We start from the raw sequence: 27,159 nt of genomic DNA on the forward strand, positions 1-27,159 counted from the left end.
AGTCAGCCCATCTGGTCTACCACGCACCCCCGTCTGCTCTGCCTGTCATTTTCCCTATGCCGGCTGGTGACCATCCTTCTCCCCACTCCTCAGGCTGAAGCCTGAAGGTCATCCTTAGCTCCTCTTGCCTTCTCGAGTCCCACATTCAGCCCCCCAGAAGATTCGGTCAGCTCTTTAAAATACACCTGGAATCAGGGGAATCTCTGGGTAGCTTAGCGGTTTATTTTTTTTTTTATTTTTATTTATTTATGATAGTCACAGAGAGAGAGAGAGAGGCAGAGACACAGGCAGAGGGAGAAGCAGGCTCCATGCACCGGGAGACCGACGCGGGATTCCATCCCGGGTCTCCAAGATCGCGCCCTGGGCCAAAGGCAGGCGCCAAACCACTGCGCCACCCAGGGATCCCCTAGCTTAGCGGTTTAACACCTGCCTTTGGCCCAGGGCATGATCCTGGAGACCTGGGATCGAGTCCCGCATTGGGCTCCCTGCATGGGGCCTGCTTCTCTCTCTGCCTCTCTCTCTGTGTGTCTCTCATGAATAAGTAAATAAAATCTTTTTTTTTTAAGATTTTTATTTATTTATTCATGAAAGACACGGAGAGGGAGAGAGGCAGAGACACTTTGCAATTTCCTTGAAAAGAAATTCCCTTTTCTGACCCTTCCTCTGTTCTCTCGCTCACTCTCTCTCTCTGTCTGTCTCTCAAATAAATAAAATCTTTTTTTAAAAAAGAAATTCTAGGGCGGCCCCGGTGGCGCAGCGGTTTAGCGCTACCTGCAGCCTATGGCATGATCCTGGAGACCCTGAATCGAGTCCTGCGTCAGGCTCTCTGTATGATGCCTGCTTCTCCCTGTGCCTCTGCCTCTCTCTCTCTGTCTCTATGAATAAATAAATAAAATCTTTAAAAAAAAAATGTCATCCTTTAAAAAAAAAAAGAAATTCTATCAGGTAGAAATGAGAGGAAGTCCCATTGTAGGTAGTCTTAGTATAAATTTAGACTATAGGAAAGGCAAGGTCCAGCAGGTAGGCTCTACCTACCTATGCCCACAGGAGTACCACCAGCCTGGGACATCACCTGTCACCTCACTGTGGGCGCTGGGGAGCCGGAAGGTGGGGCGCCCTGTAGGTGAAAGCGCACACTTCCTACCAGCTCACTGTCTGTGGTCCTTCAGTTGTCTTCTCTCTCCTTGCCTGCATGTCTCCCTCAGCTGCCCCAGATCCTCTGTGGCCACAGGGAACCTGGTACATTGTTTCTACCTAGCAGGCTAGGACCCCAGGGCAGGGGGGGGGCAAGGGGGGAGTGAACCCTGCTTCCTTGCAGCTCCAGCAGCCCCAGTGCCCTTAACCCCACACCCAAGGGCCAGGGGCAGAGCAGCGAGACCTGGAGCGGGATTGGGAGGAGAAGGTGCCTTCTGCTGCCCAGCCCCTGAGCAACATGGTGGTGGCCTCCCCTCCTCCTCTGGGGCTAGGCCACAGGCCTGGACAATCCTTGGACGGGTTCTCCGTGCTTAGTACCAGCTGGTGCCAGCTGGCAGCTCTCACTCAGAGACTGAGGTGGCGTGAATATGAGGGAGGCGGAGGAAGTGGGCAGGGGCCCAAAGGGAATAGGGGCCAGGACTGAGGAGGTGGTAGTCAGAAGCCGGGTGGCCAACGTGGGGGTCACATGAGATGAGGGAAAGGCTAGGCTGAAGAATCTGAGGGCTTTTGGGGCAATGGAGGAGGTGTGGGGTCCCCCACTCTGGTCCTCCTGCCCCTGGCAGAGCTAATCCTCTCCCACCACCCACTTGCCTCTACAAACACCCCCTTAAGCTGTCCCTAGCTAATTCGTCTTGGTCCCTTTAAGAGCTGCCTGGGAACTGGGGCACTGGAGGGGGCTGGCAGGGCCCCCCTCCCCCCCCCATGCCTGCCACTGCTCCACTCCCTGCCCTGTGCAGACTCTGCTGGAAGTCTTGGACGCCTGGGTTAGGGTCTCCTCTTCTGGGCTGGGGGTAAGGCTGGAAAGTGATGGGTGAGGGGGACCATGGTCCCTGGGGGAGTGGGGGAGGGAAGGGTGCCAGTCTCCTAGCACTTTGGGCATAGACTATCTGTGCCAACTTCAGTGGATAACATAGGGGGTCCTTCTCGGTGGTCCTGTGGCCTCAGACAAGGAGGTTGGGAGGGCAGCTCTGGGAATCTCAGGGTGGGGGCAGAGCCTGGGGGGCAGGATGACTGTGTCTCCTCACTGTCCCATCTTATTTTCCTGGGACCGTCCTGTGATAAATTCCATCAGCCACCTGCTGCCCCTCCTGTAATTACAGACAGGGGGCCCTGACACCCCATCCTTGCACTGATGGGAAAACTGAGGTGAGGCAAGCCAGAGGAAATGGAACTGTATGTGTGTTAGCAGGAGAGATGGAGACTAGACTGTAGAAAGCTTCTCGTTCCTTCTCCACCCAGAACAGGACCCAGGCACTGAGTGTCCAGCTCACCCCAGCACATTTCTTTCTTCCTTTCTTTTTATTTATTTTTATTTTTTTAAGATTTTATTTATTTATTCATAGAGAGAGAGAGAGAGAGAGAGAGAGAGAGGCAGAGACACAGGCAGAGGGAGAAGCAGGCTCCATGCAGAGAGCCTGACATGGGACTCGATCCAGGGTCTCCAGGATCATGCCCCGGGTGCAGGTGGCACTAAACCACTGCACCACCGGGGCTGCCCTCTTTCTTTATTTTTAATTTAATTTTATTTATTTATGATAGGCACACAGTGAGAGAGAGAGAGAGGCAGAGACATAGGCAGAGGGAGAAGCAGGCTCCATGCACCGGGAGCCTGACGTGGGATTCGATCCCGAGTCTCCAGGATCGCGCCCTGGGCCAAAGGCAGGCACCAAACCGCTGCGCCACCCAGGGATCCCTCTTTCTTTATTTTTAAAAAAGATTTCATTTATTTCTTTAAGAGAGAGAAAGCAAGCACGAGTAGGGGGCAGAGGCAGAGGGAGAAGCAGACTCCCCACTGAGCATGGAGCCCATCATGGGCTCTATCCCAGGACCCTGGGATCATGACCCAAGTTGAATAACCAATGGAGCCACCCAGGTGCCCCACCTCAGCACATTTCTAACAACAGCCATGGCCACTGCCTGAGACTAGGTCCCTTCTGCCTTACAGCCTAGTTCCTGCTTGGAAGTTCTGATTCCATATAGCAAGGCCAGGAGAGGGTCCCCTGCATAATCTAGGGTGAAGAGAGCCAGGAGAAGCTTGCAGGCTCCCTCTACCTTGCTTCCTTGGAGTAGTTCAGAAATGTAGCCCTTACAATTCTGCTCCAGAGGCTGCACCCAAGTCCCCAAGCAGGGAAGGAGGTAGAGGAAAGACTCAGGGACACTCCCAGGCAATAAGTCCTTCTTTAATCCGACCTTCTTCCTTCCTCTTACACCACTAGCTCGGTTGCCTCTGGCCTTGCCACCTTAATTTGCAATCATCTCTTTTCCTGCTACCATGTGCCCCAGAGTAGGGGGAGAAGAGAACAAGTGGGCAAGCCCTGAGGACCCCAAGGCCAAGGGGCTGACAGCAGCTGCAGTGAGGAATGAGGAATTGTACTGGGGTGTGTGTGAGTGTGTGTGTGTGTGTGTGTGTGTGTGGTGATAAGGCTCTGCTCAGAATCCACTTCTGCTTTCAGTACATGCCTACCCTCCTTATCCCGCCCCAGAAGGAAATGCTCATCTACCACCCGGACCCAGACCTGAAAGGGAACTAAACTTGGCCTCTGAAACCCTCTGCCTGGGGCTGGCACCAGCATACTTCCTTCCTTCTTCTTAGAAATACTATGAAGTCTAGAAATGAGCCAAACTGCTCCGGGTGGGGTGGAAAGCCCTTATTTTACCAATGTGAATCAGAAAGAACAAGAACCCTGCCCAGGATCACACAGCAAGGACCCAGGGCTTCTGCTCCCTGGCCCCACAGAGCCTTTTTAATGGTCCTCCCCCAAGCGGAGAGCGGCCAACCTAGAAGGGCTATTTCAACTCTCATGTTACCAGTGAGGAAGCTGAGGTCCAGCGGGGATAGGAAGGCAAGTAGGGTTGGTCAGGATTGGGGCTGGGAGAGGACAAAGCTTCCAGATGCAAAGCTTCCAGCCAGAGCCCTGCTTACTCTTTCATAGGTGGGAAGAAAGCCAGCTCAGGCTTGTGTCTGTTTCATCCCTATCTGGTCTAGACCTTTGGAAAGTCCCTTCTGCAGTCTGCCCTCATCCTTCCTCTTCTAGCACTTCTCCTCCTAACAGGTCTCACAGGGTTAGCCAAAGAAGGCTTCTGGGACAGTGGCTTGGAAAGAAATGGCAGAATCTGAACTTGGCAGTGGACCCCTTCCCAGGGAGTCAGGATAGTAGGAACAGAGAGGCCTTCTTAGCCTTCTCAACCGAGACCCTGCCTCTCAGCTTATTTGCACAGATATTTGCATGTTCACTTGCCTCCTTGGAAAACTCAGTTTGCATGGGGTCAGGCTGGCTGGCAGCCAGGTAGGACCCCTTCCCCCCTGACATAGATGCAGTGCCCCTGGAAGAGGGACACCCAGAGACACTGACCATAAAAGAGAATTTGGCCCCACATGACCCCTGAACCCAGCTGGCAGACATCTGCAAGGGGATGCCTGCCTGGCAGGGGGAGAGGGAGCTGAGCAAGGACTCCCCCCCAGGGGCTAGTGTTCCCCTTCCACCTCCCCCACACATGTGGATTCAGGAGCCGCAGAAGGTGGGGCTGGGGGGGACACGGGTAGGAGGAGAAAGAATATGGGGAGATTCTAGTCCCTCCCACTTAGAGATGCGGTCGCCATGGTGACTGAGGACCAGTGAGGCGGGATGGGGTTGAGGATGGGGGGCGGGGGTGTGGCAGGGACGGAGGCACTGGGAGACAGGAACTGCCTGGCATTCCAAGGGGAGGGAAGCACGGTGCATCCCCAAACTCCAGGTAAGGGAGCAGGAGAACTGAAGGGAGGGGGCGGGCCATTGTCTGGCGCTGGCTCTGCCCTGAGGAGGGGGCAGACAGCTGGGGTCGGGCCATTGTGTGCGGCACTCAGCTCAGCCTTCCAGCACAGTCAGATTGGAGGAAGAAGCCTAGGAGGCCTTGGGTAAAGGGTTAGGGGGGATTGGGCTGGGTGGGTGGCAAGGAGGCTGAGAGATGGTGTGGGTGGGAAGAGGTGTGGGGATGCTGGGGGAGTAGAAGCTAGGGACATCCCTAGTGCCTTACAGTAGGCACCTAAATATAAGTTGATTTGACTTGCTTGTGATCATAAAAAAGAAGGCAACAAGGGGCAGGGCATATGGAGCTGAGGAAAGGACCCAGGAAGCTGATGTTCCTGAGGACTGTGCTCTCAGGGGCTGCCCCTGAGGCTGGAAGGGAGATGGAGAAGGGTCCACTGGACCTGCTAGGTCCTTGGCAAAGCCTTTCTCCCACCCCTGGAGCCCCTCTCAGTGAAGTATCTATGTGCCCTGGGGCACCACAGAGACAAAGTGCCCCAGAGTTCTCTGGGTGAGCACAGGGTAGGGTGCAGGGTGGATGAGCATGGGGTAGGGGTGCAGGGGGTGAGCACAGGGTACGGGTGTGGGGAGGTGAGCATGGGGTAGGGGTATGGGGGGTGGTGAGCATGGTGTAGGGGTACAGGGGGTGAGCAGAGGTTAGAGGTGTGGGGGGTGAGCATGGGACAGGGGTGTGGGGGTGAGCACAGCGTAGGGGTGCAGGGGGTGAGCATGGGGTAAGGGAGTAGGGTGTGAGCACAGGACAAGATGGAGAACGACATCTCCATCTCCCCTCCCACCTCCACCCTCCACAACTAGATCTTTACCCTGGGCCAGACAGCCTGGCAGGAAAGGGCCACTATCTGCTGTGATCTAGGGGCCGTTGGGGAGCAGTCTCCAGGGGAGGGGGATCCTGGGGTGGAGGACAATATTGTTGTTATTAGGGGGGTCTCCAGGCTGGAGAGAGAGGAGTTGGGGGCCCCCACAGTGGGGCTATGATATGTCATAGCCCCTAAGGCCTTGTCCATGAACATCTGACCCCTTCTCACCACCCGCAACATCCCCCCCAACTGCTGCACGACTCTGGCTCTCACCGAGACACTTCCCCTGCAGGGCCTCAGTTTCTTCATTTGGACAGTGAAGGAGGAGGTGGGGCTCTTTCAGCTGTGAGCCTCCTTGATGCTGTGGGCAGGACCTGCTGCATCATCTGTAGGCCTGGTATTAAATGAAGATGTGTTGTGGTCCTGTGTCCAGAATGATCAAACACCTTCAGGACGGCAGAACAGCAGACCATGCATGGGCCTTTCTGAATGTGGGCTCCTGTAACTGCCCAGGTCATGTGCCCCTGAAGCCACCCTGGCTGTGGACTCCCCAGCTGCAGCATGGCGATGGCTGTGTGATGTTGCATCTAACTCCAGAGCCTCCCATGGGAGAGGGGCAGTGGCAGAGCAGGTGCCCTTCGTCCCTGTCAGCCTCTTCCACGGAACCAGAACTGATGGCCCTGCTGGATGAGGGGCCCAGACCTCCACCTGATAGCCAGAGAGGTTTCTGTTCCCTCCCGGGTCAGGAGTCCCTGAGATATGGTTTCTGGGTCCAGCAGAGCCAGAGCTTGCCACCCCCACCCTCCCAGCTGTCTTTCCGGTCCAAGTGGCTCAGAGCTAAGGGAGGATCACAGGAGCGAGCACTCCCTCTTGGAGTGGTCTCTGGGTGGAGAGGTCTCTTGACCTCTGGGTGGTCAAGGCATTCATTTTTTGAATGAGGCAGGTTTGAGCCTACCTTGGCTTCTCCCTGTGTGATCTCCCTGACCCTCACTCTCTTCACCTGTGAAATGGAGCTATGATGGTGCCTATCTGCTAAAATTGGTGGTTAGACCAAAGCTTAATGATGCAAACTATCCATATTGGCTGGAGGGCTGGGAGAGTTGACCTGGGCCAGGAGGGAAACCCCCAGGTCTTGGGGAAGGATGAAATAAGACCAGTATGTTGAATCGAACACCTCCACAGGCAGAAGAAGGGCGTCGGGCTGGGAGCGTGCTTCCCCCACAGCCCCCCCCATCAGAACTCCTCCGTGACCCAGATAAGCCGATCTGTTAGAGCAGAGAGGCCCAGGGCCAGGGCAGGTCCCAGATCTGGGCTGGGCTCTGGAGAGGTGCAGAAGGTGGGGTCCAGGTGGGAGCTTCCCTTGATTCTGAGAGTGGCTTGGCCCATGGCCTCTCCCAAGGACCTGGCTGCCGGCTTCTGTGCAAGTCTGGGAGAGTTGAAATAGTCGTCAGAAGGGGACTGGCTGAGACCAACCCCCAGGGAAACAGGGAAAACAGGAGCAGAGGGGCAAGAAAAGAGGGCAAGTAGGCCAAGGAACTCTTTCAAGGGGTGACCAGGGCTGCCCCATGCCAGAGGGATGGCAGTCTCAGGACAGGAAGGACGTCCTGCCTGAGGACCAGTTGTCAGGGAAGGAGTTGGGTCTCCAGTGGGAGTTAGGTTAGCTTGGGCTAGCTGTGCTTTTAAACCAGCTGCCAGCCAGTGTCGGGCTGAGTGGGCCGGAAACAACCCACTTTATAGGCTGTGAGATCTCGGTGCTGGATGCCTTATTAACCCTGTATTACAAGGCTCCCCGCCAGGGCCCCCAGGGAGAGGTGAGCCGTCCTGCCGGGGAGCTCAGATAGGACAAGCTCTGGGGTCCTCCAGAGACCTGATGCTGCCCTGGGAGTGAGGGAGGCCGAGGTGAGGAGGGGACTTCCTCAGCACAGCCACAGCCACAGCCACAGCCACGGGGGCCAGCCTCCTACAGCTGTTGCAACCCCAGCTGGACAGGGAGGTTTGAAGGTCAGACTGCTGCAGGCACTTCTGAGTACACAGCTGTGGAGGGACCTCATCCTGCAGGTGAGGAAAGAGGAATAGAGAGGAGGGTGTCATGTCTCCCATCTGTGAGGTCTTGAGCTCTTGCTACTTGAAGTCACTCCTGGGCTGGTTAGAAGGGTTGTGGTATGGCAGAGGGCAGAGGGGTGGCTGACATGACCCAGAAATTTTCTGGTCTTTTCAACTTTCTGGATGGATGGAGCGAAAGGAAGGGAGACGGAGGCGAGTCTCCCTTGGGGCCCGCCCTGCCCCCCCCTACTTCCGCCCAAGCCAAGGATCTGTCAGGACTCGAGAGGTTGAAATTCTGGTTTTCCAGAACACCCAGTGCTGGCTCTGGCCCTATGGGTTCCTGGAGGGCCGCACTCCTGGCCCAGCCAGGCTGAGCCTTCCATCCCCTGCCTCTGGGGCCTGGGAACCCCCTCCTTTCTCTTGGACGCACCTCCACCCAAGAATCCAGACACCTGGGGGCTCTGCACTGTGGCTGGCTCGAGGGTATGTAGGATTTGGTGGGTGGCTGGGGGTCCAAGGTTCTGGGGACGCTGATGCAGCCACCCAGGGACACAGAGCCTAGGGATAGGGCAGCTGCAGAGAGTCTCTGGGCAGTGCTGGGAGCCTACCTCCCAGCAATGAGAGGGCCATGTAGGCCTGAGCATCAAAGACCTGCGCCCAGCTGGGGCAAGGGGAGAGGTTGGAGCAGGCCGGCGCAGGCCCACTGGGGTCATCTGAGGGCAGGGGTAAGGGTGCAGCACCAGGGTATCCACCAACCTGAAAGTGCTGGGGCAGATGGGTCCCGTTGACCTATGTTATGAGAGAAGGAATCTGCTCCCTGGGAGTCCCCTTCTCTGGGGCCAGGCAGTGGTTTGAGTTCTGGACAATGGGGAGGGAGGGCAAAGAGTAGACAGCAGGGAGTTCTTGCTAAGAGTAAGATGAGGAAAGGCAGAGCAGGGCCAGTGGTGGCCAGGGGTCAGAAGGACAGGCCTGACGGCAGGACTCCGAACCAGAGGGGAACATGAGGCAGCAGGCTGGCGCCTAGGGATGATGGAAGTGAGACTCTGAGGGTGCTGTGCAAAGGAACCTGTCCCCTCCCCGGCAACCCCCACCCCCATGAGTACTTCTGCTGCCTGGGGCTCAGTGATTGGTCCCTGCGGGGGGGATGTGGTGAGGACTGCTCACCCAGGGAGTGCCTGGGTGCCTGTTTCCCCAGAGCCATCTGGTGACAGCCTCTGGCTGAGCATGGCCCTCCTCGCCCTGGGCCTGGACCCCTGGAGCCTCCTGCGCCTTTTCCTCTTCCAACTGTTTCTGGCATGGCTGCCGCTGACTGCAGGGGACAGTGGGCAGGGGCCCCTGCCCAGGGTCACGTTCGGGGCAGGTGAGTGTCTGATGGCCAGGCATGGGGCGCCAGCTAAGCTGGCAGGGCGAGGAAGGGAGGGATGGAGGGAGAGAGGAGAAAAGGGATACAGAGAGGTTGCGGTCTCAGATTGATGTCAGATTGGTGTCAGAGCCCCAGAGACTGAGGAAGGAGTGAGTGAAGAAACACTATGTGGTGGCTGGAGGAAGATTGAGGGGGGAGGAGGGGCCGGGTGCTTCTCTGAGGAGGTGATTTCTCCTTCCCTCCTTCCCTGGTGCAGTCATCAGGCTGGGCACTTCTAAGTGCTTTCACGCTCCCCACGGGCCACCAAAGCCAAGGTCATCCGTGGACCTGGCGGTACAGACCGTGCTGGACTGCGCAGCCTCCATGTCTATGGGCCCAGGGAAGAGGACTCAGGGCACCCACTGGCCCTCTGACATCCAGGGAGAAGGCTCAGGGGGCCTCAGGCTCTGCAGGAGTTGTAGGGGCAGGACTCCCTGAGCACTGCTGCATCTTTAACATCTGTCTGGGGCAACCCAGTGTTGGCCACTGTGCCATGAGACTCAGCCCTGCCGTTGGGGTGCTGGCAGTCCTGGAGGGGGAAGCAGATGAGCAGCCGGCTATGCCACAGGCTGGTCAGCTCAGTAACCAAGGGGCTTCTCCCACTCTGGGGGAGGCTACCCTCTCCAGCACCTTGCACCCACTTCTCCTTTTGGTCCCAAGATTGTCAGAGCTTCCGAAGGTAACACTTAGCCAGTTGGTCCTCTAACTAGGGCCGAGGTGCAAAGACACCCATGAGAGTCCAGAGGAACGTGAGCCCCTCACTGATGTGCCCAGGGACAGGAGCACACGCACAGCACCCTCTGCCACACCAAAGTGATGAGGAGGGCCTCAGTCAGCCTACCGTAACCAGCTCATCTCCCCTGCCCCGGGGACGTCCAGGCATGCCCACAGGGCCTTTGCAAACATGTTTGCTCTCTGCTCAGCCTGCACAGTGATTCTAGTGGTATGTTTCCTGCTAGAGGAAGGCAAGGGGGGTCGGTGAGTGTGGCCCTACAACCCACAGCTACCAAGACACAGTCCTGTCTGTCTGTTTTCTGCTCACCCTGCTCCTCCCTGGGGGAGGACTAGCGGATCCTCCCCCACCCCCCAGCCCCTCAGGCCTGGAAGAGGATCCAGGTGCCTCACTCTATTTCCTGTCGCTTTGTCTATCTCTTGGATGCAGGCCACCTTCTCCCAGTCCTGGGCTGTCGTTACCCTGTCTCTGGCTGCCTTTTCTCTCCACTGTTGGCTCAACACAAAGCTCCTGTGCTGCCAGTAGGGTGGCTGAAGGGGGAGCTGCCGATGGCAAGTGGGTCCAGCTGCCATGGCCTTGGGACCACACTGTGCCAATGCTTCCCCATCCCCACAAAATCAATTGCCTACCTACCCACTCCTCATCACCCACCCCTTCTCGTCACTTCCCAACAGGGGATGGACGCAGGGCTCTCAGCCTCTTCCAGCAGAAGGGCCTCCAGGATTTTGACACTCTGCTCTTGAGTGGTGATGGAGGCACTCTCTATGTGGGGGCTCGAGAGACCATTCTGGCCTTGGATATCCAGGACTCAGGGATGCCAAAACTGAAGAACATGGTGAGGAGGCCAGGGACGAAGGGCATGGGCTGGGAGTGTGGTGGGGGCTGGCAGCTGTCCGGTGCCTGGACTGCCCATGTGTGACTCACTGTCCAAGAGCAGTAATGAGTAATTCCTATTACGGACAGATAAGAAATACCACAGTGGTCTCACTATTTGCTGGCATTGTGCATCTTGATTGAATAATATTAATTGCTAATGTGGCTGATATGGAAATCATTGACATACAACAGAAACACTGACTCAAATTATATCAATAATATGATATCCATCCACCGGTAGAAATCACTGAAGCTTCTGTATTAAATTATAGTCACCCTGCTAATGGGAACAATATGAGGAAGAAAGGGGGAAGGAAGGAAAGGAGGGGGAGAGCTATGATTACTGAGCATCTCTCTGGTTGTGTCTCTCAATGTGTGGTCTGTGGGCCACCTGTGCATACAGGATGCTCAATGAAAATGCAGAGTCTCTGAGGTGTGAGCCAGGAACTCACATTTTAAACAATTTCCGCAGGAAAGGTGTGGTTTGTCAACTGCTGCTCCGTGTAGCATGCATTGCATTAGGTACTTTACATACGTTCCTGGTTGTGTCCTCTAGAAGCCTGCACAATGGACTAGGACCCCTCAACCAGTAAGTGGCCATGCCTGGATTCACACTGAGGTCTGATTCCATAGGCCATGTTCTACCACAGAGCCATGTCCAAAAATGAATACCAGTATCATCAGAGTAACAGCCATGGTCACAAATTGATGTTATTACAGCTCATCAGCTTGTCATTGATCACTGTGCCTGCTGGTGGCTTTACACCAGAACCAAGGACAGGACAGCAGGTCAAAGCTAAAATGGAAGACCTCATATCCTCTCCCTCCCAACTCCCCACTGCAGATACCCTGGCCAGCCAGTGACCAAAAAAAGAATGAATGTGCATTTAAGAAGAAGAGCATCGAGGTAAGTGGAGGTGGGGGTTTAGGGGCTCTGGGTGGGGAGCCCCAGAGTCCTCAGACCATCACGATGACCTCAGGTTGGGGAGGCAGTAGAGGAAGATTCTCTCTATGATGATGGTCTGCGTCACATTCTGTGAAGACATCCAGGGATGCCTCAACAACTCTGGGCCCTCTTCCCACTGGGAAGTGAAGGGTAGCCCGTGCAGCCCAAGAGTGTGGGGCAAGTGGCCTGGACACCTGAATTCTTTGTCTCCCCAGACACAGTGCTTCAACTTTATCCGTGTCCTGGTCTCTGTCAATGCCACCCACCTGTATGCCTGTGGCACCTTCGCTTTCAGCCCCGCTTGTACCTTCATTGTGAGTTACTGGGAACTCAATTCTCAGACCCAAGCATCCCTTCTCACATCTACTCCTGAGCCATCCTCTGTAGCTCTGGAAAACCCTGCTCTTCCAGATGCAGGATACTTGTGAGCTTCCTGCCCGAATTCCCCTCCATGTCCCTCTCCCTCCCTCAGGCCCCTCATTTCCCAGACATGAGACTCTGGCATTCTGGCCCCCAGCCTCTCCCCCCCTTTAGGAACTCCAAGATTCCTACCTGTTGCCCATCTCTGAGGACAAGGTTGTGGAAGGGAAGGGCCAAAGTCCCTTTGACCCTGCCCATAAGCACACAGCTGTCTTAGCAGGTGAGTATCAGGTTCCGAACATCTGCTTGCCTGGGTCATTCTGTGAAATATGGAAGCTGACAGTTTCCTGGAAGGCAGGGGACTGAGGGAGGGGAGCCAGGAGCCTCTGAGCACCAGATCAGGGAGAGACTCAGGCACCCCAATCATTAGCTCCTGTTGAAGCTGCCACAAAGGAGGTGGAGGGAGATAGGTACAGAGAGGTTCACATTGGCAAGAGGGTCTGGGAAGGGTCTTAGGCAGAGAAGAGGCCTGAGGTTCAGCCATTTGTTCTGTAGAGGTTACACAGAGATTACAGTCTGTGCCCTCCTGACACCAACCATGACAGACTCTCCACTCTGGCTTCCTGGACCAGGTGGCTTTTGGCTTTTGAGTGGGACCCTGAAAGATAGGTAGGTGGGCAGGAAAGATGTTCCAGGAAGAGGAGGGTAGGACCAAAGTATGGAAGCAGAAGACACAGCCACCTTTGGGGAAGAAAGGGTGATTCTATTTGGCAGGTGGTTTAGCTGAGTGTGTGGGTGAGCACACAGAAGGACTTGCTGTGGCTATTCCCTGTAGCAATATTCTCTAACGAGGGTGCCCAGTGGCATCTGTGCCCTGGACTCTGGGCGCCCCAGGAGGGCGTGGAGCACAGACAGGGAGGCTGGAGAGGGATGTGAGTGCTGGCCGAGTAGAGGCAGGTCTGAAGAGGGCAGAGGCACCCTCCAACGACGAGGCCTCTGCCCTCTGCCCTAGATGGGATGCTCTATTCTGGCACCATGAACAATTTCCTGGGCAGCGAGCCCATCTTGATCCGCACGCTGGGACCCCAGCCCGTCCTCAAGACCGACAATTTCCTCCGCTGGCTGCAGCGTAAGGACCCGAGTCCCCCAGCACAGGTCTGGCCCTGCCCTGAGCGCAGAGCGCGGGCCGAGAGCCGAGAGCCAGGGTCACTGCATCCCGCGGTCCTCCGCACTGAGGCCCAGAGTCGGGTTGGTGCCAGGCAGCACTGCTGGGGGAGGGGTGCAGTTCCCGCCCCCAGGGAGCGCCAGTAAACCGAGGGAGGAGCAGGCGCCCCCGGAGCCGCCCCAGGCCAGCTCCCTCGGCCAGCCGCTGCAGAACCAGCCTCGGGGTGTCCCAGCCCTAACCCTATGTGCCCCGCCCCGCAGCGGACGCCTCCTTCGTGGCAGCCATCCCTTCGACCCACTTCGTCTACTTCTTCTTCGAGGAGACAGCCAGCGAGTTCGAGTTCTTTGAGAAGCTCCACACGTCGCGGGTGGCCAGAGTCTGCAAGGTCTGCGGCCCAGGCGGGGGCGGGGCTGGCCGTGGGAGAAGCCAATGGGGAGTAGTCAGGGGCGGGGCCTAGCGCCCAGGGTCAAATGGGAGCGGGGCGGGCGCCGTGGGTGGAACTGGCGGGGGGCGTGCCTGACCCCGCTCCCCTGCGCCAGAACGACGTGGGCGGGGACAAGCTGCTGCAGAAGAAGTGGACCACTTTCCTGAAGGCCCAGCTGCTGTGCTCTCAGCCCGGGCAGCTGCCCTTCAACGTCATCCGCCACGCCGTCCTGCTGCCCGCCGCTGCCCCCGCCGAGCCCCGCGTCTACGCGACCTTCAGCTCTCAGTGGTGAGCCGCTAGGCGGGAACGAGGGGGCCGCACGCGGGTCGGGGGTCCCTTGGGTCTAGGTGATGTGAGCACTTCACCTAGGAAGGCATGTGACCATCATTATGTCCCAGAAATCTGACTTGCGCCCTTCGTGTAGATGGGAAAATACAGCTCAGGTTTTTACTCGTTTGTATCCCACCCGGTTCCAAAACAGGATAGGAGTCAGCTTACGGAAGGCAAACATTGAGACCAGACAAGGTAAAACTGATGAAGAAATGGGAGTGAAAGGAGAATAAGAAGGCAGGGATAGCGTCAGCACATCATAAACGTTTGTCATTTATGCAATGTTGGGATGCTCTGTTAGCTGCGAGCTTCCTAGTGGCCAGAGCAAAGAGGGAAACACCATCAGTGTCACTAAGATAAAAATAGTCATTGATGAGAGACTGAGAAAAGTTCATTGATTTGCTGTGATCTGGCCCCACTGTTTAGGTACCTGCTGATGACATGTCAGGTATCAGAGCTATCTGCTGTAAGCAGGGGCTGGTATCAGTGGCATCCAGAGCTGAGAACATGTGTGTGCCACAATCAGGTTAAAGAGAACAAGAGAAGCCTTCTGTCTCCACAGACTGGGGCTGAAGGAATAAGAAAAATCTCATAGTCAGGCTCTGGTTGGTTGTCTGAGGATCAGAAATCCATGGGACACAGGAGCAGGGCTTCATCTGGAGCCTGTTGGGAGCTGGTTACATTGCCCCTTCCAGGGGTAGAGCCCAGTCTGGGCAGGAAAGGCAGGAGCCACCCCAAGGCCTGAACCCCAGTTAATTGTCCTTAAGGATAATCACACTTCAAATCCTAAGATGAGCCAGAGTCAGGGTCTCTTCTAGCCCTTATCATCACAGCTGTGGGGAAAGTAGGTAGCAATAGGCCAACCCAGCCCTCCATACTCCTGCCCTCCAGAGCTTTCTCACAGGGTGGGCCAGGGCTGGAGGAAGAGCTTCCTGGAATAGCAGAGGAGATGATCGTGTCCCCTCTGGCTGTCCACAGGCAGATTGGTGGGACCAGGAGCTCTGCTGTCTGTGCCTTCTCTCTCAAGGACATCAGGCGTGTCTTTGAGGGGAAGTACAAGGAGTTGAATAAAGAGACTTCACGCTGGACTACTTATGGAGTCCCCGAGATCAGTCCCCGGCCAGGCAGTGTGAGTACCACCCCCAAAACTGAGCAATGCCCCACTGCCACTGATACACACACATCCCACACATCAAAGTACCTGTCATGGCACAATAAATGTCCAATAAATGTTAGTGCTTCCTGCCCTAACCAGTCCTGTCCGCTCAGGTGCACACCTGCTCCAGCGGTCCAGATGCCACAGGTGTCCAACCCATCCTACACACAGAGAAATCCCCCCCTTCACTAAGTGCACACCAAATACCTGGGTGTATCAGTGAGGAAACAAGGGAGCACGGGCTGTGCCAAGGACTGGCTGGGCATCTTCATCTGCATTTCTTATTTAACTTTTTTTTAAATGATTTTATTTATTTATTCACGAGAGACAGAGAGAGAGAGGCAGAGACACAGGCAGAGAGAGAAGCAGGCTCCATGCAGGGATCCTGATGCGAGACTTGATCCCGGAACTCCAGGATCACGCCCTGGGCTGAAGGCAGGCACTAAACCGCTGAGCCATCCAGGGATCCCCTAACTTTTGTGTTTTGATCAGAGTTGTATACGGCCACCATTTATAGAATCATATACCTCTACATGGTTTGTTACAAAAAACAGCCCTATTCCCTGTCCTACACTTTTCCCTCTCTAGAAGGATAACCACCTTCAACTCTTTTAGCCTTTTTGTATTTATCTCCAAATCTCTAAATCTCTGCCATACTTTTATTGCTACTTCTTGATGTTTGAATTCCCATTCTGGATGCTAAAGATTTACCTGTGCTCTCCTACCCCCCACCCAGTTACGTATGTGCTGGAGCTGGCCTAGAGCAACCAGCAAGAACTGTTTTTGGCTTCTCTTTCCAAATTCACGTGCACCAACATAACACTGGTAGCCTGAAACTAGCCATGCTGGAAGTGCGTGCCACGACATTCAGCAAACACTACAAATCAGGGCTCCCCCACCCCCACCCCAGAACTACTCCACCAGCACAACACTGCACCCACCCCTCATCTCCTAACATAGTTATATAATAATTTTGGTTAGATCAATATTTATATTAGGACTCTTATGCACAGCTGAGCCAGGTAGCAGGCCATGATTACTTTTCCTTTTTGCATAATTTAAAATTTTCCTTGGGGTAAATAATGATCTATCTTTTCTTTCTTTCTTTCTTTCTTTCTTTCTTTCTTTCTTTCTTTCTTTCTTTCTTTCTTTTCTCTGTCTCCTCCTCCTCCTCCTTCTTTTTGGCTTGCTTTGTTTTCTAAGGCCTTATCATTAATTCAACCACAAACTCTTCCTCAATGATCTGCATCTCTTCTGAAGACAGATGGATTAGGCATTCTAACAGTCTCATCTTCCTGGAAGTGGTTCCTGCCTGCTGCAGTCTGCACTGGGGGCCCCTCTGTCCTGGGCACTGCTGCTGCCCTGGAATTTCCCTTCTTATCATTCTGGGCATTCCCTTTGTATCTCTGTGACATTCTCGTGTTTCTTACATCCCATAGCTTCCTCTTTTTTTTTTTTCTTTTACTATCTTTTATAAAATATATTTTTTAAAGCTTTATTTTTTTTTAAATTTTTTAATTTATGATAGTCACACACACAGAGAGAGAGAGAAGCAGAGATACAGGCAGAGGGAGAAGTAGGCTCCATGCACCGGGAGCCTGATTTTTATTTTTTAAAGATTTTATTTATTAGAGAGAGCAAGAGAAAGAGAACATGATTAGAAATGAGGGGCAAAGGGAGTGGGAGAAGCAGACTCTCTGCCCAGCAGGGAACCCAATACAGGGCTCCATCTCAGGACTGTGGGATCATGACCTGAGCCAAAGGCAGATGCTTAACCAACTGAGCAAGCCAGATGCCCCTAAGACTTTTATTTTATTTTATTAAGATTTTATTTATTTATTGAGAGAAGAGAGAGAGAGAGAGAGAGAATGAGCTTGGTGAGGGGCAGAAGCAGAAGGAGAAACTGGCTCCCTGCTGAGCAGGGAGCCCGACTCAGAGCTTGATCCCCAGGACCCTGGATCATGACCTGAGCCAAAAGTGACGCCCAACTAACTGAGCCACCCAGGTGCTCCAGATTTTTATTTTTAAGTAATCTCTACACCCACCATGGGGCTCAAACTCACAACCCTGAGTTCAAGTCACATGCTCTTGCAACTGAGCCACTCAGGCACCCCCCCCCCTTTCTTTTACTATCTTATTTTTTTTTAAAGATTTATTTATTTGAGAGAAAGGAAGAGCACACAGAGGGAGAGGCAGAGGGAAAAGCAGACACCCCCCACCCCCGCACTGAGCAGGGAGCTGGATGTGTGGCTTGATCCCAGGATCCCGGGATCATGACTTGAGATGAAGGCAGATATTTCACTGAGCCCCCCAGGTGCCCCTTTACTGTCTTAAGTGGAGCAGAGCCTCCATAGATTCCTGGAAAGGGATATATATGGCAGGTAAATATTTTGAGACTAAAAATGTCTGAGAATGTCTTTATTCTACTTTTGCATTTGGTAGTTTGATGTGTGCATGTAATTCTAGATTAGAAATCATCTTCCTACAAAACTTTGAAGGCTTGCCCTCTTGTCTTCCAGGTGGGTAGCAGTGCAGAGTTCTTCTGATTCTTCAGTCTCTGAAAGTCCCTGTTCTCACTGGAATCTTATAGGGCCTTCTCTTGGTCCCTAGTTGTTTTGAAATGTTGCGCTTTGATGGGAGTGTGTTCGTTTACTGGACATGTAACCTGACCCTCAGCCTGTACGTTTAGTTCCTTCAGCTTGAAGTTCTCTTGAACAATTTCTTCCTATTATCTTTTCATTTAACGAATATTTTCCGAGGCTGCCTGCTGCTCTTCTAAGCTCTGGGGAACACGGCAGTGAATGAAGCAGACAGAAGTCTCTTCCCTCATGGAGCAGACTCCCCTGCTAGAATGTTTCGTCACATCTTACTGGACCTCCTGGACTGGTCTTTATAAATCCTGTCCAGTTTTCCAGGTCTTCGGTTTTGCCCTACATTCTGGGAGAGTGTCTCAATTTTTTTTTTAAAGATTTTATTATTAATCATGAGAATACACAGAGAGAGAGAGAAAAAAAGAGAGAATACACAGAGAGAGAGAGAAAAAAAGAGAATACACAGAGAGGAGACAGAGAGAGAGAGAGAGAGAGGCAGAGGCGCTAAACCGCTGAGCCACCCAGGCTGCCCAGAGTGTCTCAGTTTTATCTTCGAATCCTTCTATCAGATTTTTAAAAATTTTTTTGATTTATTTATGATAGTCACACACACACACAGAGAGAGAGAGAGAGAGAGAGAGAGAGAGAGAGGCAGAGACACAGGCAGAGGGATAAGCAGGCTCCATGCACCGGGAGCCCGATATGGGATTCGATCCCGGGGTCCAGGATCGCGCCCTGGGCCAAAGGCAGGCGCCAAACCGCTGTGCCACCCAGGGATCCCTTCTATCAGATTTTTAATTCCTGCTAAAATACTTAATTTCCTAGATTTTTTTTTGAGCTTTGAATATCTTATTTATAAAAATGTTCTACTAAGTTTGTTGTTGTTATTTAAACAGGTGAAGTTCCGACCAGGCTCATGCTATTCAGTTTCCATTTCTATCAATCACAAAGTTGTATAAAGCAGCAAAACTGGGGGCACCTGGGTGGCTCAGTCTATTAAGCATCTGACTCTTGGTTTCAGCTCAGGTCTTGATATCAGGGTCCCATGCTGAGCTCCATGCGCAGTGGGGAGTCTGCTTGGAATTCTTTCCCTTCCCCTGCTTTCTCTCTCACTCTCTAAAATAAATAAATCCTCTTTAAAGAGCAGCAAAACAGGGATGCCTGGGTGGCTCAGGGGTTGGGTATCTGCCTTCGGCTCAGGGCATGATCCTGGAGTCCCAGGATAGAGTCCCACATTGGGCTCCCTGGATGGAGCCTGCTTCTCCCTCTCCCTGTGTCTCTGCCTCTCTGTGTGTCTTTCATGAATAAATAAATAAAATCTTAAAAAAAAAAAAAAGGCAGCAAAACTGAAGGGCGGATGATTGTTCTGTAGGCTCTAAATTGCTTTCCATGTCTCATTTGGGATAATTTGTGTAAGAATCTTGATCTTTTTAAGTATTTGGAAACATCAAATGAAAGTGAAAGAAAAAAATGTTCTATTATAGATACTGTCACACATATAAACAAAGTAGACAGAATAGCATGAGGGACCTCCATATACCCACCAACCAGCTTCAATGCATGGCCAAGCAAACTTGTTCCCCCTTGTTTTTTTTTTTTTTTTAAGATTTTATTTACTTATTCATAGACATAGGCATAGGCAGAGGGAGAAGCAGGCTCCTCGCGGGGAGCCTAATGCAGGACTTGATCCTAGGATCCCGGGATCATGCCCTGAGCCAAAAGCAGACACTCAACTACTGAGCCATGCAGGCGTCCCTATATCTATCCTTTTGTAAATAAAGTTACATTCCCAGGTTTCAGATGGATGTATCGGGGGGCACCAATCAACCCACTGTATCATCCATAAATATTTTTCGTATCTTCAAAAGATAAAGGCTTTTAAAAAAATAGCCATAGTACCACTTCATACCACAAAAATGATTAATTCTTTAATATGCATTTAGCATTCAAATTTCCAATAGTCTCCAAGATGTCATAAGAGTTGTTTAAAATACAGTTTACTTGAATCAAAATCTACATAAGATATATAAATTCGGATTGGCGCTCTACTTTTTTTTTTTTTTAAGTTTATGTATTTAAGTACCTTCTACATCCAACATGGGGCTTGAAGTCACAGCCCTGAGATCAAGAGTGGTACGCTCTATTGACTGAGCCAGGCAGGTGCCCCTTGGATAAGTTGTTCTTTTAAGTCTCTTTTAATCTGTGTTTCTTTTCTTTTCTTCTTTTCTTTTCTTTTCTTTTCTTTTCTTTTCTTTTCTTCTTTTCTTTTCTTTCTTTTCTTTCTTTTTTTTAAAGATTTTATTTATTTATTCATGAGAGACACAGAGAGAGAGGCAGAGACACAGGCAGAGGGAGAAGCAGGTTCCATGCGGGGAGCCTGACGTGGGACTCGATCCCAGGACTCCAGGATCATGCCCTGGGCCGAAGGCAGGTGCTAAACCGCTGAGCCACCCAGGTTCTTTTCTATCTTCTTATTTTCTCTTGCCATTTACTTGTCATGTCGAATTTTTCAGTCTAGATCTTGGTTACTATGCGTCTCTAGGGTGGGGTTGCAGTATTTCCTGTAAATTCACTGGAGGTTGGGCCTAAAGACTTGGTCAAGTCAGAGTTTGACTTGGGGGCAAGACCCCTTCACCATGATTGTGGGTCTTCCTTTGGGATACGCATGATGTCTGGCTCCCTCTCTGAAGTCGGGAGTCCTCTTCTGTTCTGGTTTCATGGGCACACGCTCTTCTCTTCAGGAAGTGATCATATTTTGTTGTGAATGTCTCTTTTCTCTGAATCAGTTAGCCTCTTGTTTGTTTGTTCCATTTGTTTGTTTTGGTCTCTTTCGTGTTCATGGTTTAACTCATGTGTCTTGTAGCCCTGGGCTCTCTGCTCACATTTCAGAGTGAGGATGTGAGGCCATTTGGAAGCTGCACAGGAGGAGATGTGACTGGTCTGCTTGGGCCCCCCCATGTCCCCAGAGAAGATGGCCTGGCTGGGAGCTTTTCTCCAAGACCCTTGATATCAATAGTATTAGGTCTTACTGCTGACGCCAAGTCAGTTTTCTGGGGCCTTCTTCTAGCCTTGTGTTTGGAGGGAGATAGCCTAGCTGCTGGTCCTGGGGGGCAATGGGGGAAGAGTCTCCACAAGTGCTTTGCTTCCCTGCCTTCACCCCCAGCTTTCGTGGTGTGCCTGCCACCCTCTGCTTTACCTCCCCAGAGAAGGAGCCTCCAGTCCTGGGCCAGGGCCCCAACTACACACCTTCAAATACTCTTCTGACACAGCCCCTCCCTTGCCCCACTCCCAGTGGGGGCCGCTCATCCATGACCTTTAGGAATTCTGCCCTGTAAATCAGATAGTTTTGTGACCCCAGGGCTGGCTTAAGAAAATTCTGCTAGGTCTTTTACCATTTGCTCATTTGCTTTCCAGCTTCTACACTGCGGCTGTCTTTGCTTCCCCTTCTCTTCTCCCCTTTCTGGGGTGAGGAGGAAGTGAGAGGAGGTGCATGTGCTCATTCTGGCATCAGAATGAAATGTAGATGTTATTACGTCACTTTGCAAATAAGGAAATTGAAACTCAGGGAGGTGGAGCAGCCTGTTGGAGGACACAGCTGGCAGGTGACAGAGTGGGACTGGCCCTGAGATGGCACCCTTAGGGTACAGAGGATCAGGATACAACATGCTGGGTTTGGCAGGGTCTTCACAGAACAGTCGGCCCACCCCCTGCCCTCCACCCCTCCATATTATGGGTGAAAAAAAGGAGGCCCAGAATAGAGAAGGGGCTGTGCCAGATTCATGTAGCAAGTTCATGTGACACCGTGGGGAGGAGTGCTCCCTGCCGTACCCCCTCCTTCTGTGATATCTTTCATTTAGTCACTGACTCAGCAAACCTTTCCTGGTTACCAGCTGTGTGCCAGGTCTTGTGCTGAGTGAGCCTGGGGCTACGGACGTGAGTGCATCTTCCCTCATCCTACTTCCTGCTGACTGCCAGGCACCCCTAGTGAGGGCACCAAGGAGAGGGAGAGATAACAGCTAACATTTACTTACTTCATGTCATGCCCCGTTCTAATTACTTTTCACAAATTCATGCGTTGCCTCCTCACAGCAGGCCGATGATACACTGCACTGTGTGCAGAGCCTGCAAATCAAAGCCAGGCCGCTCCAGAGCTTTCACCACCACCCCTGTGCCCTCAACACCTGAGATAAGGAGATGAGGACCTCCTCTGGAGCACTGGGAGGGAGGAGGGAGGGAAATAGCAATGGTGAGCCGCTGGGAGGGCATGTGCTGACCTGAGGTGCCTCCTTCCCCCTCTAGTGCTCCGTAGGCCCCTCTTCTGATAAAGCCTTGACCTTCATGAAGGACCATTTCCTGATGGATGAGCAGGTGATGGGAACACCCTTGCTGGTGCAGTCGGGTGTAGAGTACACGAGGCTGGCAGTGGAAACAGCCCAGGGCGTCGATGGGCACAGCCACCTGGTCATGTACCTGGGCACCGGTGAGTAAAGTGCTGTAGGTGTCTCCCTGTGACCAAGCAGGGATTGCAAGCCAGGTTGACAAGGGAAGCCATGGAGCTCCTTCACTCATGCTTTTACTCAACAAACGCTTTCTGAACATGTACGGTGGGCCTGGCACCCTGCTAGGCTCCAAGAATACGGTGGGGTAACCAAACAGCCCAGAATCCATCCTTTCTGAACTTTGAGTCTAGAGGCAGAGAGAACAAAGAGGGCTCTGGTGGCCTTAGGAGGAGCTGTTTGTCTCCCGGAAAAGCCATGTCAGAGCCAGAACCGGAAAAGCCATGTCAGGGCCAGAACCGTGAAGACTGGGCAGGTGGCAGGTAGCTTGGAGCAGCCAGGGCAGGGCCACGCCTTTAGGAAGCTGACCTTTTTTTTTTTTTTTTTAAAGATTTTATTAATTTATTCATGAGAGATACAGAGAGAGAATGGCAGAGACACAGGCAGAAGGAGAGCAGGCTCCATGCAGGGAGCCTGATGTGGGACTCGATCCTGGGACTCCAGGATCATGCCCTGGGCCAAAGGGGCAGGCCTAAACACTGAGCCACCCAGGGATCCCCTGGAAGCTGGCCTTGAAGGGGAAGTTGGGGGGGGGGATGACTGGGGGAAGTTGTGGGGTCCCACCAGCATGCTTTTTTTTTTTTTTTAAAGATTTTATTTATTCATTCATGATAGACATAGAGAGAGAGAGAGAGAGAGGCAGAGACACAGGCAGAGGGAGAAGCAGGCTCCATGCAGGGAGCCGGACATGGGACTCGATCCCGGGACTCCAGGATCACGCCTGGGGCCAAAGGCAGGCGCCAAACTGCTGAGCCACCCAGGGATCCCCTATGCTTTTGTTTTTTAAAGATGAGAAGGTCATGGGGATCCAGGAGGGAGGCAGATGGAGAAGAAATGAGCAGGCCACGGGATAACTGGCAGGTGAAGTCGCAGAAGGAGCAGGAAGCCAGAGTCCAGAATGTAGGAAGGGGGCAGCCCCCAGGCTGGGATGGGATGAAGAAGTAGAAGGTAAGGCTGGGAAGCAGACACAGCTATTATGGACAGGCTTTTGTGTTCCATGCAGGAGGAGGACACAGTACCTTGGGCTGGGAACAAGAGGTGGAAAAGGTGGGAGGCTTGAGGAGAGAGAGGTAGATTCAAAAGTCACTGTGGAGAGAAGGGGAGAGTTGGCAGGGCGATGTGGAAGGCCGCCAGGCATGTCTGTGGAGGGCCCGATGGGGGTGGATGAGCTGGAGCTTGGGTGGAAGAAACCTGCAAGTGTGCTGATTCTCTCAGGATATGTGCCCGACCACGACATTAGCCGCACACATACTGGGCTCTGGTGGGGAGCTCGACACACTGAAGCTTGGTGCTGGTGGAATCTGTGGAGATGCACAACAAACATGCCACATGAGCCCATGACCTAGGGTGTTAGGAGATCAGAGGTCGACTTTGAGTGAGGGCAGATCAGGAAGGTCAGCTGGGGAGGTGGCAGTGGGTACGGGGTGGTCGGCATGGACCTTGCTGATATGTCCTGGAGTAGGGACACATGCTGGAGGTGAGGATGGCCGGCGGCGGGCTTTCTACAGAAGCACTCGGCTGTCCACTGCCCAACTCCACAGAGGAAGTGGGTTGCGTTCCTGAAAAGCAAAGGCAGAGGGACAGGGGGTTCCAAGCCATTTATAACAGAATTCACGTTATCTCCCCGGCATAGAGGGGAGCAGCCTAACAGACCTGTGTCTGTGCCCAGCTCACTCTGAAGGAATGTTCTGATGGTTGGGAGGCCATCTGGGGTCAGAGGCAGTCTGACGGAGGTCTATGGATGGCGTGACAGCTCTTCTCTCTCCCTCCCCACAGCCACAGGGTCCCTCCATAAGGCTGTGGTGAGTGAGAACAACAGTGCCCATCTGGTGGAGGAAATCCAGCTGTTCCCTGAACCTGTCCGCAACTTGCTGCTGGCCCCCGCGCAGGTGGCAAGGGGCCTCTGGCAAGGTGGGGGGCTTGGGTGCTGGATCCCTCCTGGGTGCGGCGAGGCACCTTGTCACCATCCCTCTCTTTTCCAGGGCGCAGTGTTTGTGGGCTTCTCAGGGGGCATCTGGAGGATTCCCCGAGCCAACTGTAGCATCTATGAGAGCTGTGTGGACTGTGTCCTTGCCCGGGACCCCCACTGTGCCTGGGACCCTGAGTCTCGAACCTGCTGCCTCCTGCCTACCCCCATCCCGTGAGTGCCTGTCCTGGACAGGGTCGCAACGGGCCCACCAGGATCTTCTCACCCAGCATGCATGATCCTTCCTTCCTCCAGGGACTACTGGCACATTCCCTCCAAGAATCCCTATCCTGGCAGGTTCTTCCTGGGGCAGAGTTGCCACAAACAGGCTTGAAGCCGCTCCAGCCCTCCTGGGTTCACCTTCCCCTCCTCTCTGGCTGTCTTGTCTCGGGACCACCTCCCTCTCCTTCTTCCTTCTCTTCCCACTTTGGTCCCTGTCAAGGCTTGAGGTTTGCTTTCCCTGCCTTCTCAGGAAGTCCTGGAGACAGGACATGGAGCAAGGGAATCCAAACTGGGCATGTGCCACTGGCCCCATGGGCAGGAGCTTCCAGCCTCAGAGCCGCCCCCAAATGAGTGAGTGTGAAACCAGGGGGTAGTGGGAAGGCTCAGGTGGGTACCTCTGCCTTCATCTCTTCCCTCAGCACCCAGACTTGGGGTGGATTTGAGTCCTGGTTTAGGGAGGCGGGATAAGAATCTAAGCTGGGATTCAGGATTGAGGCTGAAGTCTGTTTTGGTGTCAGAGCTGGAGTCGGATGGACTGAGGTTAGTTTGGAGTCCAGACGAGATAGACGAGGGATCAGAGTTGAGTTTGGGAGCTGCCATGGAAGCTGGAGATGGGAGTCAGGTCCAAATGCTGGGAGTACTCCTCCAAGCTCCTGCTCCCCCTCCCTCATGCGCTTCCCCCTCCCTCCATCTCCAGTTAAAGAAGTCCTGGCCATCCCCAACTCCATCCTGGAGCTCCCCTGCCCCCATCTGTCAGCTCTGGCCTCCTATCGCTGGAGTCGTGGCTTGGCACAGGTCCCAGAAGCCTCGGCTGCCGCGGTCTACAATGGCTCCTTGGTGCTGCTGCTGCGTGGTGGGGTGGGGGGCCTGTACCAGTGCTGGGCCACAGAGAATGGCTTCTCGTACCCTGTAGTCTCCTACTGGGTGCACAGCCAGGACCAGCCCCTGGCCTTGGACCCTGAACTGGCGGGCATTCCCCGGGAGCGCATGGAGGCCCCACTGACCAGGGTTGGTGGTGGGGCTGCCCTGGCTGCTCCGCGGTCCTACTGGCCCCACTTCCTCACAGTTACAGTACTCCTGGCCCTGGTGCTTTCAGGAGGCCTCCTCCTCCTCCTCACCTCCCCGCTGGGGGTGCTTCGAGCCCGGGGCAAGGTACAGGGCTGTGAGACCTTGCCCCCGGGGGAGAAGGCCCCCCTGAGTCGAGAGCAGCACCTCCAACCTCCCAAGGAACTCAGGACCTCTGCCAGCAATGTGGACGCTGACAACAACCATCTAGGCCCTGATGTGGCTTAAACTCTGGGCACAGGCTGGGGGGGGGGGGCGCCCGGGCACACTAGCTGGGGGGACCTGGGACAGCACAGCACAAAAGATCACCTTCCTGCCATGCCACAGTGGCCCTCAGTGGGGCTGACACAGTGGCCCTCAGTGGCTGACACAGTGGCCTGACCCCCTGGGGGCCTGCCCTGTACCACACACGCGGGCTCTCCAACTGCCTGTCCCAACCTGGGTCAAATAAGAGCGGATCCTTCAGCTCCGGCCATTCCAAGATCCTCCAGGAACAGACTGCTTCAGGAGACCCTACAACATGTGAGTGAGTGTTCACCAACGTATAAACAAGCCTGCATGCCCGCTGCCCCCGCAGCAGCAGCTGCCATACCACCCACCAAGACTCTGCTCTCCCAGGGCTCCTGCTTCCCTTATCAACCGTGCACTGCTGACTCCTGGGAAATCCTTCTGGAAGTTTGACCACCTTCCTTCTTGTTTCGTTTGGGGGAGATTCTGGTCCCTGCTGGCCCGGCTAGAATAACAGGGGTAATCTGAGCCTTGTTCACTCCTTTTTCTGGCTGACCTTGATCTCTCTCCTCTCCCCTTTCCTTTATTTTGGGATTCAGAAAACTGCTTGTCACAGACAGTTTATTTTGTATTAAAAAGACAAAGCTCACTGCTGGTGCTGTTTCTGTCAGAGCAAAACGCTGCTGCTGCTGCAGAGGACTGTGGGGTGGAGGGGGCAGGCAGCCCTAGGGCTGCAGCAGGGAGGAATGCTTGGTTTGTGGGGTGGTTGCTCTCTCCAACTGTACACCACCTCTTCTGCCCCTGCCAGCTTCCTGCACAGAACCAACCCCGCAGCCTTTTCCTCTGCTCGGGCATCGCCAGAGAGTGCCTCCAACTCTGAGCTCAGGCCAGAGCCATCCCTGTGGAGCAGCCTCAGCTTGGCCTGGGCAGCACCTCATCCATCATAACCCCCGCTGCTTCCGATCCCCTGCTGTCCCGCTGTTTCTCCCCTTCCCTTCTCCACAGCCGCAGGTGGTGTCAACTGTGGGTGAACTGAATTTTTGGAGACACTGTACAGCCACCCCCATTTTGGCCACACCCTTCCCAAATCTGACAAATAGTGCTCTGTCCACACCCCTGGGCTACCTCCCTGGAGGATCCCCAAGCCTCTTCCCACCTCTGCTGAGACTGCCAGCGTTGCCCCTCATTCTACCACTCCCTCACCTTCCAGCTCCCCTCTCCCACTCGCAGGTATGCTGGCTGTTCTCTGCAGGATCCAAATAAAGGATGACGCTGCCCAACCATCCCCCCTACCCTGCC

General features: G+C 53.8%; 1 protein-coding gene across 13 annotated transcripts; it reads left to right on the forward strand.

The window, feature by feature from the left end:
• The first annotated feature begins 1,789 nt into the window (after positions 1–1,789).
• SEMA4A (semaphorin 4A) lies at positions 1,790–27,159 on the forward strand. Of its 13 annotated transcripts, XR_003234790.2 has the most exons (17): positions 4,827–4,929; positions 9,036–9,200; positions 10,650–10,810; positions 11,696–11,758; positions 12,013–12,111; positions 12,332–12,437; positions 13,170–13,286; positions 13,583–13,707; positions 13,862–14,034; positions 15,055–15,205; positions 22,123–22,303; positions 24,156–24,268; positions 24,362–24,519; positions 24,818–24,918; positions 25,265–26,158; positions 26,251–26,379; positions 26,669–27,159. XR_003234790.2 is itself a non-coding variant. In XM_025997296.2 (15 exons), exons 2-15 carry the CDS (start codon positions 9,065–9,067, stop codon positions 25,858–25,860), a joined length of 2,280 nt encoding a protein of 759 aa, XP_025853081.1. In that variant the 5' UTR covers positions 1,790–1,985; positions 9,036–9,064; the 3' UTR covers positions 25,861–26,509. The 13 variants fall into 13 exon arrangements, 5 of the variants coding, with proteins under 5 accessions (XP_025853081.1, XP_072588617.1, XP_025853084.2 ...); XR_011996273.1 differs by lacking the exons at positions 4,827–4,929; positions 26,669–27,159 and adding an exon at positions 1,899–1,985 and having other exon boundaries at positions 26,251–26,509; XR_011996274.1 differs by lacking the exons at positions 4,827–4,929; positions 26,669–27,159 and adding an exon at positions 1,899–1,985 and having other exon boundaries at positions 25,265–26,154; positions 26,251–26,509.

The sequence above is a fragment of the Vulpes vulpes genome, chromosome 13 (genome assembly GCF_048418805.1).
Source record: "Vulpes vulpes isolate BD-2025 chromosome 13, VulVul3, whole genome shotgun sequence".
In the NCBI taxonomy this organism is placed as follows: domain Eukaryota; kingdom Metazoa; phylum Chordata; class Mammalia; order Carnivora; family Canidae; genus Vulpes; species Vulpes vulpes.

Coding starts and splice junctions, on each gene's coding strand:
- SEMA4A (XM_025997299.2), top strand. CDS start 4,833: ATGGGGGGCGGGGGTGTGGCAGGGACGGAGGCACTGGGAGACAGGAAC. Junction 11,759..12,012: donor TTAAGAAGAAGAGCATCGAG/GTAAGTGGAGGT, acceptor TTGTCTCCCCAG/ACACAGTGCTTCAACTTTAT. Junction 12,438..13,169: donor GCACACAGCTGTCTTAGCAG/GTGAGTATCAGG, acceptor CCTCTGCCCTAG/ATGGGATGCTCTATTCTGGC.